This window comes from Pseudopipra pipra, chromosome 2, assembly GCF_036250125.1.
Source record: "Pseudopipra pipra isolate bDixPip1 chromosome 2, bDixPip1.hap1, whole genome shotgun sequence".
NCBI classification, from domain to species: domain Eukaryota; kingdom Metazoa; phylum Chordata; class Aves; order Passeriformes; family Pipridae; genus Pseudopipra; species Pseudopipra pipra.
Window position 1 is genome coordinate 11,232,800 of NC_087550.1, and position 18,186 is coordinate 11,250,985.

The following is an 18,186-nucleotide window of genomic DNA, read 5'->3' on the forward strand; positions in this document are numbered from 1 at the left end:
ATAATTTTGATACTGAGCTGTTTTAATTTCCTGAGTTATCTGGGACTTGGGAACATCTTGGGGACACCATAGCATATGTGGTGCAGTGGCAGAGCCATGCACTATAGTACAGGATCTTTGGGTCTCAGCCTACATCTTGGTTTTCCTTTCTCAATGAGCAGGAAAGCCAGAGAAGACTTCCCTCAGCGCCAACCCCCCAGCTGAGGAGCAAGTGTCACTGATGCATTTCTAAGAAGGGTCTTGCTCAGTTCACCTCATTTTGCCTGGGGTGCTGAGCACCAAGGGTGTGAGTTTGAACTGAGTTAACAACAAACCTCAGAACTAAGCCAAGACAGGACTATATACACTGCCATCACCTGCCCATAAGCCATTTTTTGGCCACAATATCCTCACAATGGGAACACCATGAGAATACACTCCCTGGGGCACTGATGCCCTAGTGGGCAAGCCTCACAGTGCTCTCATAGCTTATCAGGAAAGTAATGAACACTGGCCTCTTTTCTTCATGAATGTGAATGACACTTCGAAGGCTGAATGCAACCTAAGAATTTAGGTGAGAAACGAGGCATGAAATATTTTTGAAAATGTATTAGCCCAAAGACTGTATTACTTGATATTTTATGTCCCTCCCAATATGCTACAAAGGGTTTGAGCCACCAAGGGAGCCCTGCTAGACATGAGTAAACAGGACCAAAGGTATGAAAAATAAATGCAAAAAGTAAAGCTCCTTTTTCTGGTAAGGTACACTTATTGCAGTGTTGCTCACACTGTGTCTCTCAACCTGTACTTCTATTTCAAGCCCCTGTTTTCCAGCACTTACAGAATGAATGGAATGAATGAGTGTCAATTTAGGAAATGGAGAAGGCTTAAAGCTTTTGTGAAGGACTCGGGAAAATTATTTGCTTTCTTTTTTCTTTTTTTTTCTTTTTTTTCTTTTTTTTTTTCTTTAAAAAGGGGAAAAAAAAAATCTAAAATGTTCATCTATGCTATTTACCCTTGCTTGTAAATCTGCCTGTTCCATGTCTTATAAAATCACAAACTCACACAGACCAGCTTAGGCAGGAATGCAATTCTGGGAATTGTCTAGTCTAACTCCATGCTCTGAACAGGTCACCAGAACAAGCTGCAGAGGTCCATGTCTTGACAGGAGACTCTTCAAAGATGAACTTCTCATACCATCTCTGGGAAGCCTCTTCAGTGTTTGACCTCCCCTCACACTAGAGAAGTGCTTTCTTTATGTTAAGTGAAATTTCCTGCATTTCAGTTTGTGCCTACTGCTCCATCACATTCCTAGGGACTGGGGTAACAGTGTGGTTTGCAGTTCCCTGGACTTTCTTTCCAGCCCTCTTAAAGACAGGAGAAACAGCCAGGGGGTAGCTGAGGTCATGAGACTTGTAGCCATGCAACTCCATGCAGACCCCTAATTCCTCCCGTTTGTTCCCCACGCTCTGTGCATCAGCAAACAGGCACTTCATAAGGGCACTCATCTGTGCTGATTTTGCAGAAAAAGAGTGAGAGCTTTCCCCATAGTGCTGTTCTCTCAGCAATTCCTTATTTGTGTGCATAATGTAGCACAGCAAAGGAATACAGACATAATGAGACTATTCTGGAAGCTTAAAAGAGCATTGTATCAATGTTTTCTTGATGATAATGAAGGTGAGAGGTAACAATCACTAAAATTCAAAATACTGTCATAAACCCTGAAATTTTTAAAAAGCAAATGCTATAGTTCTTAAATTAGTACCAAAGTTTGGAGGTATCCAAGTCTCTGCAGCTCATTTTTCATGTATCCCAAGAAGTGCCTTCAAACACTTTGAGAAATGAAAAATAGAACTTTGCATCTAAAATGGGACAAATGGTTCATGGGAAGAAGATTTAAGGAATTTTAAGGAAACTGATATTTAGGGCAAAAATAAGCCTTATTCCCTATTACTTCTTCCCTTTTCCCCTCCATATTCTGTCATGTCTGGGGAATGACCTCCATGATCTTAACCAGAAATCAGCCCAAAAGCTTCCATGGTAGGACAGGGGCAGAGCCAGAGATCCCTCACACCAAGGGAAGAACTGTTGTGGGAAATTAAAGAGCAATCTTTCTTTGTAATACTTAGAAAGTGAGAGGAAGAAATCAGAGACAGAGAATGAGAGATGCAGAAGAGAAAGAGTTCTTTTCTCCTTTCCTCCCTCCTCAGCTACTTTTTTGGCAGCTGGAAGAGGAGATAATCATGGGAACAAACTAACAGTGCAGAGACAGATAAAAGCCTGAGGGAAAGCAGGAGAAACCTGGAACACACTGACTTTCAAGTTTCCAATACGGTCATCTGTCCCCTGATATGCAGATCATTTGACTTTTCTTTTTAATCCTGATTTTGTCTTTGGCCTACACTGGAGCTGAGCACTGACTAAATGCTGGGTCTTCACAGCTCTCTGTCTTATCTCAGATGCCTTCAGGGTGATGCACGTACAGTTTTTTTCTTGCTTTTAACCTACACATCCAAAAGGACTCCTGACATTGTATAGAAACAACAGAGGAAACTCAGCTTGGAGCCTTTTCTAAAGTTTAGTGTTCACCTTGAATGTAACACTTTTCTGCAAAAGAAAATTTAATAGATTTTCAGCTCCTAAATAATTTATTGTATTAATTCCTCATTTAGGAGACACACATATGGAGAGGCGTGTGACACATTTTTAGTCAGATTCCCAAACTGGGTGAACTTTTATCTCCTGTGAAATCAGCAGAGCTAAGATGGTTTGCCACAGATATGAACTGTCCCTTTAAGTAACATATTATCAGGGCAAACATCGGGCTGGAAGTGAATAAAAAGCAAACATCAGTCATGCTAATTCCAGAGATACAAGTCTTTCTCCTCACCTCTCTGCTGTTCACCGGCTGATGGCTTGTTACCTACCTTTATGTTGTTGTTATGATTATGTAAACCCAAGGGTCAGATTTCCTTAACTGCTCGTGCTAGTGGGATAATTAATGCAGTATTAGGAAGATGAGATATGGTATATGTTTACAGAAATTCAGAAAGCATTAGGATACATATGCCAATATGAATCATGCAGGACTAATCTAAACACTTAGTATAGATCTTGCTAGACACAATTCTAGCACATCCGTTTAACAGAAATGGATTTGCTCAGGGAAAGAGAAGGCTTCCTATGCAATAAAATCCATATGGTCTGCATAAGTAAAATCATGGACAACTTTGGTAGTCACCAGAGTCTTCTTTTAAACTCAACTTCTAAAATACACAAGCATACTGAGTATGAAGTTTAGGTTAGGTAAATGCTGAATGGAAACAAGAAATACGCATTTCATTTGAATGAAATTTTAGATTTCAGAAAGAGTATTTCTTTCACCTGGCATGTTGTTTCTTCTATCTTCTTTCCTTGCAGCAAATGTATTCCATCAGCAATAATATTATCTTCTGTGAATTATGACCAAAAAAGAGAAAACATGTTTTAAAATGTCCTGTTTTATGTTGTTATGAGGAATATCATTTGAATTGCACTGATGTTTTGAGCTGACATTCTGACTCTCTGAAGTTAATCTTATATCATTTAAACATACATTTTATCTTAAACTGCTCTGAAGTGAGACTGGAGAACAAACTGGCAAACTCACTCACATAAAGAAAACTCATTCATGCTTCCTTCTTATCTATACTTAGTCTTCAGTTCACTAACCCAGAACCCCACCAAGACCCTTCTCTTGCTCTGTTAATTTACAGCAGAAAGGTGTAGAATATTCATATAAAAAGTTAAAGGCAAAAATGATCTTTGCAATTGTGATCTGTTCATCTTAGATTAGATTAGGAATTCCTTTCAGAGGATGAACATCCTCCTGTTTCTTCCAAGAAATGAATGCTTTGCATGGGAAGAGTATGAACCTTCACTACAACAGTGAGCAATAATAAGTCAAAGAAGTCTTTGAAAAGTTTACTTTATGTAAGTCTACTTTGAAAGATCTACTCTTACTCCTAATCTTAAGGCAAAGCATCCACCATTATGCTTGTGTAGGATGGCCCTAGTGATTAGATTGCATCAACACAGATATCAGAAGCACTCAGTTATTTTACAGGGGAAAAAAAAAAACAACCCAAAACAGAAGAAAAATTATCTGCTAATCACAGCACAAAATACTACTGTAATTTTCCAAAGTTACTAGAAACCAGTAGAAATGTGTTGAGGGTTTTTTTCTCATGAATTCTAACTTGATATCCACATTGCTGCTGAGGAATATCAGTAGTTCTGTCTGCAAAAGGACAGCTTACTTAACATATAGAGTCACAAAGCTAAGGGTAGGCAGGTGAGACTGATTGCATTGTTTTCTCTACAATCAACAGAAAGTATAAGTTAGTGACTGAGATTCTTCAGTTATCACATGAAAAAAGGGTCTGAACACGATCACGAAAAATTATATTCAAAGAGGTACATAAAATCCTAGTCCAGATTTTAAGTTGTCTTGAGCAGATACAAATCTTCTTGAAGTCACTGAGGGCCTGGTGTCTGACATTCTGGTTGTTTATTCCATTACAGAGCTGGATGGACTTCTAGAAGCAGCATAACTCATGTTCAGCAGTGCTTATGCAACACACCATTAATGTAACTGGGTTCTTTCTGGTCCTCAGGCTAATTTGTTTTCATCTCCTGCAGGCATCTCAGTACACTGCAGCCCTGTGCTCTGTAAGCTTAGTTTCAAAGTTGTCTTGCAGTGTTCAGTCCTGTGCCTCAAAGTCCTCTTACAGTGTAATCCAAAATAGTATTATTTGGTAGCTGTTTGCAGCTGAATCACAAAAAAGCTGAGGGGTAACGTATAATGTCCTTAACCTGAAAGACTACAGGCTGTGACGCTATTTTTAACATAATTCTGTCCAAAACCAAATGAAAACAGCAAGTTATTAAAGCAAACAATAAATAAAAGTGTTCCCTCCCAACCATGATGTCTTTTGCTGGCCATAATAACGTGCATCCACAGTAGTCTTAAATCTTGCCTAGGTCGGCTCTCCAAACCAATGAACTATGGAATAGGGTATTTGTGTAAAAAAACAGCCAAACCAAAAAACTCCATGGAAAAGATAGATATAAGCTACAGTTGTCTTGTCTTCCTAATCTGGCAATGGGTACCAGTCACTTTCCTATGGAATGAAGTAGGAGCAGTGGAGAATTACATCTGCTGACTCTAAGAGTTGTCAGTTCTTTCCTGTTTGTCCCCATAACACTCTTTCATGAAAGCCCAATACTGCGACTTGCAAGTCAGCTTTTCAACAACGATGCTTTTAGGCTGGCAAATCTCGATGATTTGGGTTTGGCCTTGTGAGCAAAGACAAGTATTCCCACTATTCTGTCTGTGGGATATATATTTTCATTGCTTTATCAGCCTGGAAAACTTGTTTTTGTAGAGGAAATACACACAGTGGCATTAGGAACTTCATCCAAAAGCTGACAGTGTCCATGGATGTCTCTTCATTGATTTTGGTGAGACTTGAGACAGATCTGTGAATATAGCTCTGAAGTAAGCAGAGAAGCCTATGTTGACCACCATGCATGGCATTTTACATCTAAGAGAAATTCATATTATGCAATAGACTTGCAGACCTTGAAGGATTATCTCTGCTAAGAGAACGGTTTGATCAATAATGACAAATTATCTTGATCGATAGTGATACACTGTAAATCTCCTTGCAGTGGTTTTCACCACTGTGTGAAGGGGACTTCCCCTGAAATAATTTTACTGCAGTAGGGAAAAGGGAAATTTTTATTTAGCTGCCAGCTTTGCTTCCTGTTCCCTCTGGGCCCCTGCCCTTCAATTACAACACTTGTCAGCTTTTAAAATGTGCACTGCTTCTTTTGCATGCTTTGGATATTTAAAAGGGTAAAAAGTGCCTTGAGTAGAAAAGACTTTGGAGGAAGGTCAAAAAGTTCTGCTTTCTCAATCAGCCTTTCCCCACTTCTAAACTGGCAACTGCTAGAATAGTTTGAGGTATCATTCCAAAAGGGTTTTGGTTAAAAGTAACATTTGTCTGAAGAGAAACACCTAATATTTCCTTCACCTATCATCAGAACCTCTTCCTTTGCAAGGCAACAAGACTTACTGAAGGTCCCTTTTCCCCTCACTAGTTCATCACAAGAGCAGAGTTTCTCTAAATCTTCCTGTCCTCTCTTATTTCTTGTTCTGGGTCAAGAATCCTAATTTGCCCACACATGGGCAAATACAGTAGCTATTGCAATTTCAGATCTATTTCCAAACATTTAAGAGTTTAACTTCAAGTGGTGAAGGGAATAAAATCCAGAGGGAAAGTTGGTGCCCTGTGCTTTTCTTTCTTTGACATATCCAGGAAAGAGTGGAGTCTCTCTTAGGAGTGGAAAATCTCCAGACCATTCGTATAGAAGATATTAAAAGCTGAGGCAATGGCCATTTTCCTGCTTTGTTGGCTTAAGTGGAGAACAAAACATGCATCCACATATCTTGGTTTCTGCTTCTGCTGAACCTTGCCTGGTTTGGTCTGGTTAGGCAACTTTAAGAGATCTACCTTCCCTTTGAAAAGTATAAACATAATTGCCATTCCTGGAAGCAACATTAAGCAGATTATCAAAGCATTTTGATTTTTGTGTTTAACTAGACAAGGTGACTGCTCACTTGTTACTTCTCACTGTTATTTTAATGAATTTATACTGGTCAACTCTTAAACAGTGCCATTAGCAACTTCCCATATATTAGCTGCAAGGTTGTTCTAATAAAGTTGGTCCAAATGGGTTTAGAAGGAGAATCAGACAAAGTACTCGCATCTAAACTTTTGCCAACTTTCTTTTGCACCTGTCTTGGGGTTTTTTTTCTGGGAAAAGTTGCACTGTTTCCCTGTTGGATACCTAGAGCAGTGTAAAATATCCAGGAAACATGGATTTCTACAGTTGGCAAGCCCTATACAGTACAACTATGGCAATTTACTTTAGCAAAGTCTCCTTTGGCCCATGGACTACAGAGTCAATTGGTCACAGAGTGTGTTCTTAGCTTACCAATTTTAAGATAAGCTCTATTTTAACTACCTTTTTTTCCCCTTGAGGACAAAATAAATCTCAAAAGGACCTGACAAATTATTTAGCTGGATTATTGGTGAAAAATGAGGAATTTTCCGAGGTGCCCTTTAAAATACTTTGTGGAAAATGCAAAATCAGCTGAAATATGTTTAGCAATTACCTTCAAGCTGACAGTGCCTTCTGATGTACGAATCATTCTCCGGCTTCCTGGAACCCTGCCAAAGTGTGCCATTCACATTTTTCCTGTCTAAAGTAAAAGCACAGAGAGCAGTCACCTGAATTCATAGCAAACCCGTGAAATAACAGGAAATTCTATAAAAATAGCATCAGAATGCAAATCAAACAAGCTTGCAGAACCGTGTAGCATCTGCTTCAACATGGAAATGAATTGATGATTTTGCAATACAGGAATTTTGATGGATGGATGGTATTTATTATAGTCAGACTTCAGGTTTTATTATCTTTTGCTGCAAATACCTCATTTAACACTGTTAAAACTTGATTAGAAGGATTTTTACCTTAACCCTGATTTTAAGACCTAAGAGCCCACAGAACATCTGTGCCTTTATTTTGCTTCCAGGAATTGTATAGATATTATTTAAGTTTACAGTTAACAAGCTGGAGTGTTTGCAAGAAATAACATCAAAGATGCCCACTCCAAGCTCTCCAAGGCTTGTACTGTCTCAGCTTGGATGGCAGAAACTAGGTTGGCTTTGAGAAGAGAGGGCCATTCTCCTGTTCCCTCGGTGAACTTCAAAGTGGTCAGGCTTCACAACATATTGATAACTATCAGGGGTTTCTGCTTTCTGGGTTTGTTTTGTTAAGTTTTATTTAATGGTGGGTTTCACTCTATGTCAGAAAACTTTCTCTATGAAAGCTCTTGTTGATCCTGTCATTAGAGCCTGTCTGCTGTAGACTAAATGATACTGATCTACATGAAAGTCTCGCCAGTGCAGGGCTACAGAGTGAAGCCTTAACATAGGGGAGCTTTCATCTACCCGAGACACACTGATATGAAATACAACTGCGTCTTTACAGGCAGATATAACAACCTTTTTTTACTCAGTAAGGACTAGATGCAACAACTAAACCAAAACTCCAAACAATAAATGAAAGCATGTTAACAGAAAGCTCTCACTCATTAAAAAAAAAAAAAAAAAAGGAACTTTTACTTTTTAAGAGGACGATTATTATTTCCTATAGAGGACTTACAAAATAGAACCCTTTGAACCACAAGTGTAGATAATAATACACAGTGTAAGGATGGGTTTTAAAAAAAAGCAAACCTGAATTTCTTTTTTGGTGAACTTGTTTGTGAAAGCTATTACAAAGTAGTTTAAAATGGCAAGGAGAAGGGACCTGAATTTTATTAGATCAGAGATATTTCAGGGCTTTATTGAAATGATTAAAAGAAACATTGGACATGCTGAGTATTTCTAATGCTGTCCCAGAACAGGTTCTTTAAATCTCAGTGTGGTTACTATGTTTAACAAGTTTGTTTTCAACATCTACCTACTATATGTCTGTGAAAGACAGGGAGGGTGGAAGAGTATATTGATAGCTTAACTGTATTTTTCCCATTCCTTTGCATTTGCTCCAGCAGCTCTAAAGCAAGTCAGACCCTTAATTAAAGTTGGCTCTCTGAGATTAGGAGGTATACAGTAAATTATTTAAGCAGTTACTAACCAAATGCTTCATTTTCAGACATGGACTTCTGGATGGATCTAAAAGAATTAAAAGAATTTACCATTAGCTGAAAGTCAGAATGAAAAAAAAAATGGAAGTGCATTTAATCAAATATGGGTATTTTCAACTAATTCTTCAAAGCAGGGCACAGGGATTTAGCTGTGCAATTCCCACTGGCTTTAATTGGAGTTACTTGGCTTGTGTCATTCACTCAATCATCTACTCCCACATGATACACAAAGCTCTGAAAGCATCTGAGGTTTCATTCTGCAAAAATAGGTACTCAATTTTATTTTGTAATGAGGAATCTGTGACTGAATCAGGGAATCCATCAGGAAGAAAATAAGAGATACTTTCTTTAGATGTGATCTGAAGTGTCCTACAACTTTTAGAACATATTGTCTGAAGTTTGGTGACATAATAACAGATTGAACCAAAGAGCTACATACATCCCCACAACCTTTAGTGACCTTTTATTGCTCGAGTAAACCTTGTTTTTTGCACATTTACATGAGGGAGTAGTCCTAACTCACACTCACATCTGCAGTCAGTAGTTTACAGCTGACGACTTAAAGAATATACTAACTTAACAGAGGAAAAAGAAATCTTTGAATAAAGATTAATTTTTTTCACTTTATCCATTAAAAACCCAATGGAGAGTAGTTTATGAGCTAAAGGATGAAGCCAGAAGAATATACTGGAAGAGACCAGAGATTCTAATCTGTTACAAAGATCAGCAGAAGGGAAAGAGCACAAAATCTAAGATCCCTCTCCCAACTTCAGGCATGGAAGTGCTGAAGGGCTTCCTGAGCAAGAGGGTGCAACTGAACTATCATTTTTTTTCAAGGAACTGGTTCGTACCCACTAGTTCCTTTTAAAATCACTTGCATTTCATTTTTTCTTTTTTTTTTTTGGCTTCCAGAGTTCCACAATTTAATTCTTATTGTCTAACCAAGGCATACTTCTGTTTATTTTATTTCTGCTACTCTACATAATTCGGTGTTTCTTTGTTGCCCTGACAGAGGAAGGAACAGAGAATGATAATTCTTTGTTCACTTTCTCCAAATCTACTGGAAAGGCCAGTGTGAAAATTTCTGCATTATTACCGGAGATACCATGCCAGGTTAGTGATGACTGGACATTCACAATGAAATAATTTTTGTTACAAAATCTTTTCATATTGACTCAAACTATTTTCTTCCAGCTTACCCATTTTTTTTAATTGACCAGTCAAATGGTCTCAATAACCCTTCTAAATTCTGATAACTAACCTAGAATGGGATTAAGTTTCAAATAGAATAGTTTTATTTGCATTGAAAACTTTGACATTGTAGCTATAGGTTGCTCTTTTTATTTCTGGGGCAGATAGTTCTGATCTAAGCAGGACACTCTTAGGCATCCAGGTGATTGATGAGAAACCCAAGACTAATAGAGTTATGTCCATACTTTAATTAATGAAATTTTGTGAGCACTTTCACGGGGCCCTGGCTGGTGACAGACAGTTGAGATCTCACAGCTCTGAGTGCATACATCTCTGCGATAAGTTACTAGTGTTTTTATCAGATGACCAGAAACAGATTAAAACTGTGACTTAAGACAAAGGAGCTCTTGATTTTCTTAGAAATCTTTATCTGTTTTGAGATCTCTTAGCAATAGGCACAGAAACATTAATGTTCTGAATCTAGTGGAGCCCCACCTACAAATGAAAAAAAAAAAAAAATCCAAAAACTCCAGGGATTTTCATGTCTGTCAGAGCAGACAGATTAGATCTGTCTCTATCATTCCATTAGGTAGGATTTCAGATTTCGTCTGAAGGAGACCACTACAGTAATGCAATATCCTTCAACCTGAAGCCAAAAAAAAAAGAATTTTCAAAATAAATTCCTCTGCCTGCTAATACATATTAATCATTAGCCCAAACCATAAGCATTGTGTTTTAACAAATGGATGCAAGGCATGCTGCTGTCACAAATATAATTCATAAAATACTGTCTGACCTGCTTTATCTGAATCATTTTGCAAACTAATTTTTTACTTAGATTAAAAACATAAACAAACAAACAAAAAACCCTCCTCAGGAGATTATCAGGTCAATGGTGCAAACATGCTATAAAAGAGGTTACCACTTCAATCTTTCAGAAAAGGAGACATATGGTTAAACCAAGCCCAGATTAACTGCATTTGATTTTAGCTGTCCTGGTTCTGATATTTTGGAAGAAAGATTTGTGTATATGAAAAAATCATGGCAAAAGAGCTTTAGTAATGCATTACAAGCTTGTTACGTGCTTTTCAACTGCAACATTAATACATGAACTTTATGAGAATCAAAGCAACATTGGCAAACATTAATAAAACAACAAGGATGAAAGGTACAGACAAATATAGTGACACTGTGTAGACCTTGAACTGGTCTCAACTTACTTTCTTTTTTTGGTCACTGTGTTCTCAAAGTCAGGAAATTCCTTTTAAAAAGATAGAGAAAAAAATCTATGAAAATCAAAAAGGTTTAATCCAAATATAATATTTTTGTCACTGATAAGACAATGAATTATGTACTTTTGATGTGTGCTTTTAATATCCACTAGCATTTCCAGTCTTTCTTTTTCCAACAGCTGAAGCTGTGGCAGAGAATATATGTAGTTATGTGTCCTGATTTTAGGAAGCTTCAATATCCATGGCTCCCAAGAAGCTGATAAACATAATACCTCTGAAAAAAACCAGAGAATCATACTCATACCCCAATAATTAATATCATATTTCTTCCATAGTATGATTATTTTAAATTTTATGAGGATTAGAATGCCCACACATTATAATGGGATGTGGTTTTCTGATGAACCCAGGACACACACCCTTTAAACCCATTACATGCAGAGGAATGTGGAAGAGTGCAAGAAGCTGTAAATAAAATTGAAAGTTGTGCAAAGCTCTGAGTGGGACCATCAAAATCAAGCACTGACCTGGAGGAAAGATCACACAGAGCCCAGGATCCAGACAATATATATACCCTGACAAGATGTGGGAAGGATTGTGTAGCTGTTGAAAGAGTGAAAAAAAGGGTGCCTCACCAGGCAAATAATGGCAAAAAATCTCAATGCATGTTTGCTGTCACAGTTAACCAGGGACTTGAAGGTAATTTTAGTTGTAAGAAAACCTGAGGATGTCATGCTAGGACAGAAGAGATCTCTAGTCCCTATAATATTTTGATATCCCCTAAGACAGAATATCAAAGCACTGCATCACTTTCATATCTATTTCTTCCAGCCTGGAAAGCAGGAAGTGGGATAAAAATGTCCATGATGATACCACTTCAATCTGTTGTGCAACAAGAGACATTAAAACAAAGTATAACCATTCTTAATTTTATAAATATGAAAACCTCAGTGTATGGACCCATTTCTCATAAAATGTTTAAGTTATTTCCTTCATGTAACACTATCTACATCTTCATGACTGACCACAGTAAAATTTAAAAGTGTCATCCAGGTTGCTTGATGAAAAGCCAAGCCATGTACTACATTAAACTATGTCAGTGCATAATTGAGCATTCTATATTTTTTCTCTTCTCTCAGTAAAACCCATCAGAGTTTTTTTAAGCTTCTTCAGGAGAGTGCATTAAGAAAAGGCTGTTCTCCTGCACTAAGTTATTTTAGCTGAGTGTAGGAGGTCCTTCTGGCCAGGATATTCATGAATGCTAATAATTGTATGCAGTTTCCTCACAGTTTTGGGGTTTTTGCATGTGTTGATATTTTCATAGATGCTGCGTGCAAATCAAAAGAGTATATAGAATTTATCATCCACTTTGAAAAAATGTAAGCAATGTAAGATAATTTTATTGTTGAAAAGAAAAAAAATCAGCATTTTAGTCCTGGGACAAATCTTTTCAATAGCTCAAGAGAAATTACTAGATGAGGTGCATAAGCATCACAGAGAAGTTGAAAAATGTTTAAAAAAGCGATTTTAAGTCTTATTTAAAAGGGTAGTGTCAATATCTCATTAAAAAATATCAAATATTTTATTTCAAAGAGGCTTATTAAAGCAAGTATTATGCATGGAGGTCAGAGACCAAAGGATATTGTAAGTTAAAATCTGTATATGATCCATGGAAAAAGTTGGAGATAGGATCCTCTCTAAACCCCAATGTGGCCACATACCTGGAAAGACTACTAATTCATAACTTCACATGCAAAACACCTTGTGAGAATCATGAAACACGGGTTTAATCTCTTGCTGCACGATTTGAAACCAGATTTCCTGGGTTTCCTGAAGTCCAGCAAAATCACATTGATGACAATACATCATACACTGAGGTGATAACTGGTGTGAGTTCACTGGATATCATGGGATGCAATGCCAAAATGAAATATGATAGTGGATTTAAATGGCCATTTAAAAATGGCATCTTTCATTGAACACACCCTTCCTGCTATTTCTGAATCAGCTGGCTAAATTGAAGTACAAGAATAAATTACTGTTGTTTGTACTTTTTTAATATATCTTTTCAGCATTGATTACACTTAAAATTGTATGTAACTTTAATGTGAAACTAGCTTTTAGAAACATATATTATCTTAGCATGTAAATTAAGGTTCACCTAGACTCTCCAAAGACTCACCTAGATTCTCCAAAGAGCATAATTACCTTGTTTATGGGAACAACTCTTTCCTTCCCTGCCCCAAATGAGAACAATCTGTTTCCTAGAAACAAACTGCACATGTGGAAATCGAGCATGATAAAATTATTGAAAAAGTCCTTTCTTCCCTGATTTCATCAAATAACTCTGAAATAAGGAGTTGAATTAGTCCCTCCAGTGCTTCCAAGCTGGCTGAGAAAACTCCTGTTTCTGTTAAGACTTGCAAACAGGGAAATGATAATTTCAGATAACTAGCACTCTTCTTTCCCTCGCTGAAATCAAATGCCAATTATAACGCTGCAGATTAAAGCGGGTATCACAAAGGATTGTGATTTTCCTGGCAGCAACTTAGAAAGACCGACAAGTTATTTGGCCCTTTTCTGCTATACAGGGTAGTTAATCCTATATATATCAGTCAAAAATATGTGGATCTCATGACATTTGGTGATTGCAGTCTGACAGGAAATATATGAAAATAGTTTTAATACTGGAGACTCTTTTCTTAGGAGCCTGAGACAGCTCATGAGGTAGAAGACTGCAACAGCAAGCTACAAGGGGCAGAAGTTCAGTTTCCCAGTTAACAGCACAGTTACAGGCAAAGAGCACCCATCTGATTTATTATGTGCTGATGGCTACCAGCTGTTTCTGAGGAAGGTCCAATTCAGATTTGCTATGCATGAAGTCCAAAACCAACTCCATAAATCTAAATTCTGTCTGAGAATATTACTGAAGCTGAGCAACAGGCAAAGTAACCACAAAGTTAACAGGGCAATTCCCCAAGAGGATTCAAATCAAAAGGCAAGTGCGTGTAACAGGCATGAGACAGTACCACAGAAATCCAGAGTGGGAACAGCCCAGGCAAATTCTGTAAACAAAACAGGTGTCCTCAATTATGTGAAGGAGAACAGTGTAAATGAAAGGGAGATTATTCTTCATTCAGGATGTGCCATTTGGGAAGATACTTGGCCAGAAGCAAAGAGATCCATGGTTCAAAAAAAGGTGTCCAAGGAGTATGTTCACTGAATTATGTCCTGCACAGCTTCAGTGACCACAGTACTCTATATTTCCTACGTCTCTAGAAGAATGTCACAGGCCAGCTGTGATTAGGACAAATCACCACAGACAAGATAACTGCAAGAAAATAGCTATCTTGTTGCAATATAAGGAAAAATTTTCTCTAGCCCTAGTCACCCTTTTTAAAATTGAGGAGAGCACACCTTGGACGCCTGCTCTGTTGATTTTGAAGTTGTATAAGAAAAAGGAAGGGGCTAAAGCCTCCTGAGGGGGAAGTGTGCCATGCCAGGTTGCTCCACTCTTAGGAGGTTTAACAGCTCAGTGGAATCTGCCGTGCCTCAGCCAAGCATTTAAACACACACTCGAGCCCACACCTACTTAGCAGTGCACTTAAGTACGTGCATTACTGAATAATGATGGATGGCTAAATGGAGTCAATAATGTTCTGAATTTATCACACTGTGGGGGCTGCCCCGCAGCCTGGAACCAAGTGACGGAATTAAAAATAGGGGAGAAGTACAAATGGGCTCAGTTAATAAGCTTAACAGCTTCATCCAAGGTGTAGGTCTAATAACTCACATGCTAGAAATAGCAGATAAGATTACACACAGGCCTTTGGCCTCAGCGACATTTTTCCATAGGTCTTACTGCCGACACGTCATCACTAATCTTGTTTTCCATTTCTAGAGAGTATTTTGTAAATAATCATGTTGATTCTACAGCCAGCACAGTGACACAGCATCCAGCCGTTATTTTTAGTTAAGTGCTGAGCTGAATATTCTCTCAAAACAGAAAATAAAACCCACAGCCAGTCTTAGGAAGCTTCCTCATGAGCCAACAGTGTGCTTACCCATTTAGTATTGTTTTTTATTGATGATGAATTTTACATTTAGTGATGAGTAAATGGGCCATCACTAAAACATCCCCTTTAAGAAAACAAATATATATGATAAGAGCTAGCAGAAACTAAAGTTCTGGATTCTTCTATTCACTGCTGTACATGTATCTTCATGGACTGTGCAGTGCCATCCCACAAAACACAGCAATAAGCAACGTGAAAGAAGTTTTGCTACAGTTTTTTCAGATTAATGTACAGGACTTTCTAATCTACGCTAGTAGCAAATCTGTTTCTCTAGGTTGGCCCAATGAAAATAAAAATCTGTATTGGATAGGTTAATTATTTTTACTTAGCCAAATAATTGATGAAGCCTAGCTCTACACTGATACAATGAAAAGTCTGAAGTAATGCTGTCATATCAAAAAAACAGAATAAAACAAGAAAAAAAAAAAACAAACACAAGAAAAAGCAAGAAACAACAAGCCTGATGTAAACAACCACTGCAGTTTTACTTCTTAGTGTTGCACATCATGAAAACCATAGCAGAGAACAGTGCTATGGATGTACCATACCCTGAGAAGATAAAGGGCAATTTCTTGTAGTTATCTACTGTGGGGTCTATTAAGTCACCATATGTCACATTCTGGGTACAAACAAAAAAAAACAAATCTTGTTTTTTCATTTAACTTTGTCTAAATACTGCTCCTGTCAGATAAACATCTATTGGCCAAGGAAATATTAGTATAGTAGTCATTAAGTATTAAGTTAGTTTTTAGTCATGGTAAAGGAGAAAATGAATGGATGCAGGAGCTCTACTATAATGTCCACCTTTAGACACTAGGAATGTAGAATGGCATATTTCAATACAGTTGTAACAGAGATTATTAAATGAATAAGATTATGAAGTTTAATATGCCATTTTAAAGTATTTGCCAAAGCTTCAGTTGTATATTATACCAATAGCACACCAATGATAAAAGATTAGGTGGGATAACATCATTTAGAAAGGAAAAAAATGCAAAAAACAGAAGACAACTCTCTTCACACATTTACCTAACGAGGTCTTGTAAAATGTAAAGGTTGTTCCAGAGGCCATCAGTTACAAAATTCATACAACTCACACTCTTTAGAAATGCACTTTTTTAATTAATAAAAAGGACAACCAAAGACATCAATAGGATCTCATTTAGAGACAAACTATTCTAATATCTGTTCCCAGCATTTTCATATGTTACTATTTGCAAAGAGAAGTTCCCTCGTAGAGTGAAGCTGTACTAATCTCCCTGTGCTGCTAACTGTAGAGAAACTCATGACCTGCTTTTCAAGTGTGCTTGTTAAGACTGGACAGAAATCAGGTCACTGGCTACAGAGATGAGATTTGAACAGTGGCTCTAAAGAGCCTAAATAGCCCAAACTGGCAGAGAAGCCAGCAGAACACACGTGTCCACATACAGAGTCATAGTTTTTTGCAAAAGGCATTGCATACTTTGCAATTAAATGTTACTTACCAAAGACTTAGACCTATCAGGTGGTCCACAGTTCAGAGGTGGGCTCGCTGGAGTGCTAGCCTGGCTGTCAGTAGTAGTTGTATCCTTGGGTTCCTGATGTTCTGGGACAGGCTCATACAAGCTGTCCATTGAGCCCTCCTAAAATACATTTAAACAGATTTTCAAATATGAACACTTGTAAACATATTAAATTATTAATAATTTAAAAAAGCAAGACTTTTCTGTGATTTATGAAACTGAGTGTGTTTTTCCTCTCCCCTCTTTTTAAATCCTTTTAGTTCTTTCTCTAAAAAGGCATATAGAAGTCAATTATAGTAAGTACCAAATGCCAGAGTTTACAGTATCATGACTTAGATTCCACAAATCGCCAGATGTAAAACTGAGCAAAAAGGAATATTATCTGCTCAGAAGGAGTAAAATCAGGTGTATATGTTCACTTGAGCACTACATAAAAATTTCTGTGAAAACTATGAAAACTTAGAAACCATGAAAATTTCTCTATGAACTATTTTATAGTTAGTACTTCTTTACGTGAAAAAAAAAAAGGTTAATCCGATGCAGAAAGGTAGACCCATTCCTTAGAAATAAAGAGAAACAATGCTGCCAGCTCCCAGAATTTGATAATCATGATTTAGGCCCCCAAAATAATGATAATGAGGAGAATGAAAAATAAATTCCATTTGCATTCAATTTTTTGAACTCCAAGTTTTCTCCAACCACCATGAATATAAACATGTTAATAGAAACTAGGATTTTCGCATTTATCCCACAACTCCAAGAATCAGGATTACATATACACACTGCCATTTCATAATTCAAGAGTTGAACGAAGGCAGATGGCAACACTAAAGACACTCTAACTGATGATCCCACATTTTAGATGTTGCCATTTTGATCTGCACTGAATATTTTCCCAATGAATTTTGATTACTAATTTTAATTGCATTAATTAAGGAATAAATCAAATTTATAGCAGTATGACTTAGAGCAGAGCAATGCTATTGAAATTAACATTTCAATTTCATTATTATTATTTAAAGGCATCTGTTACTTTAGCACAGAAGATAAACACAGATGTATATTTGAAGTTATATTGTTAATATGTAAAATTTTACAGGAAATATTTTTGGCTGGAGAGGCAGCAGTTCAAAGACATGACTAATTTTTGCAAGCATAATGTTTATCTATGCATCTTTATTTGCTTCAGTCTACCAGAGTTTTGATAAGCCCAAATTGATGTTTTGGGGGAAATACTATATATTGTTCTTGAAAACACTCAAGTTATGTATTTGAGCCTATTGTAGGAACTAATATGTTAATGCTTCCTGAGACATTGTTGCCTGGTTTATGAAACACACTGCACATGGATGTGTGACCATCCAACTGAGCCTTGGTTTTGACAGCAACTGTGGTTTTTTATTACTGCATTTATTTTTTATTTCTCAGTATTTTGCCATATAGCACTG

At 37.2% G+C, this 18,186-nt stretch overlaps 1 protein-coding gene across 2 annotated transcripts in view; it reads right to left on the bottom strand.

Moving 5' to 3' along the window:
• Window positions 1-18,186, bottom strand: part of SAMSN1 (SAM domain, SH3 domain and nuclear localization signals 1) — an 87,736-nt gene that overhangs the window by 59,327 nt on the left and 10,223 nt on the right. The window contains exons 2-6 of one of the 2 annotated variants that reach the window (XM_064643973.1): window positions 16,721-16,858; window positions 11,149-11,189; window positions 8,728-8,765; window positions 7,202-7,288; window positions 3,364-3,431 (exon numbers count right to left, since the gene is read on the bottom strand). In XM_064643973.1, the coding sequence (XP_064500043.1) occupies window positions 3,364-3,431; window positions 7,202-7,288; window positions 8,728-8,765; window positions 11,149-11,189; window positions 16,721-16,858 (372 nt within the window). The remainder of the gene's footprint in view (window positions 1-3,363; window positions 3,432-7,201; window positions 7,289-8,727; window positions 8,766-11,148; window positions 11,190-16,720; window positions 16,859-18,186) is intronic. The other variant, XM_064643974.1, reaches the window with a different exon arrangement.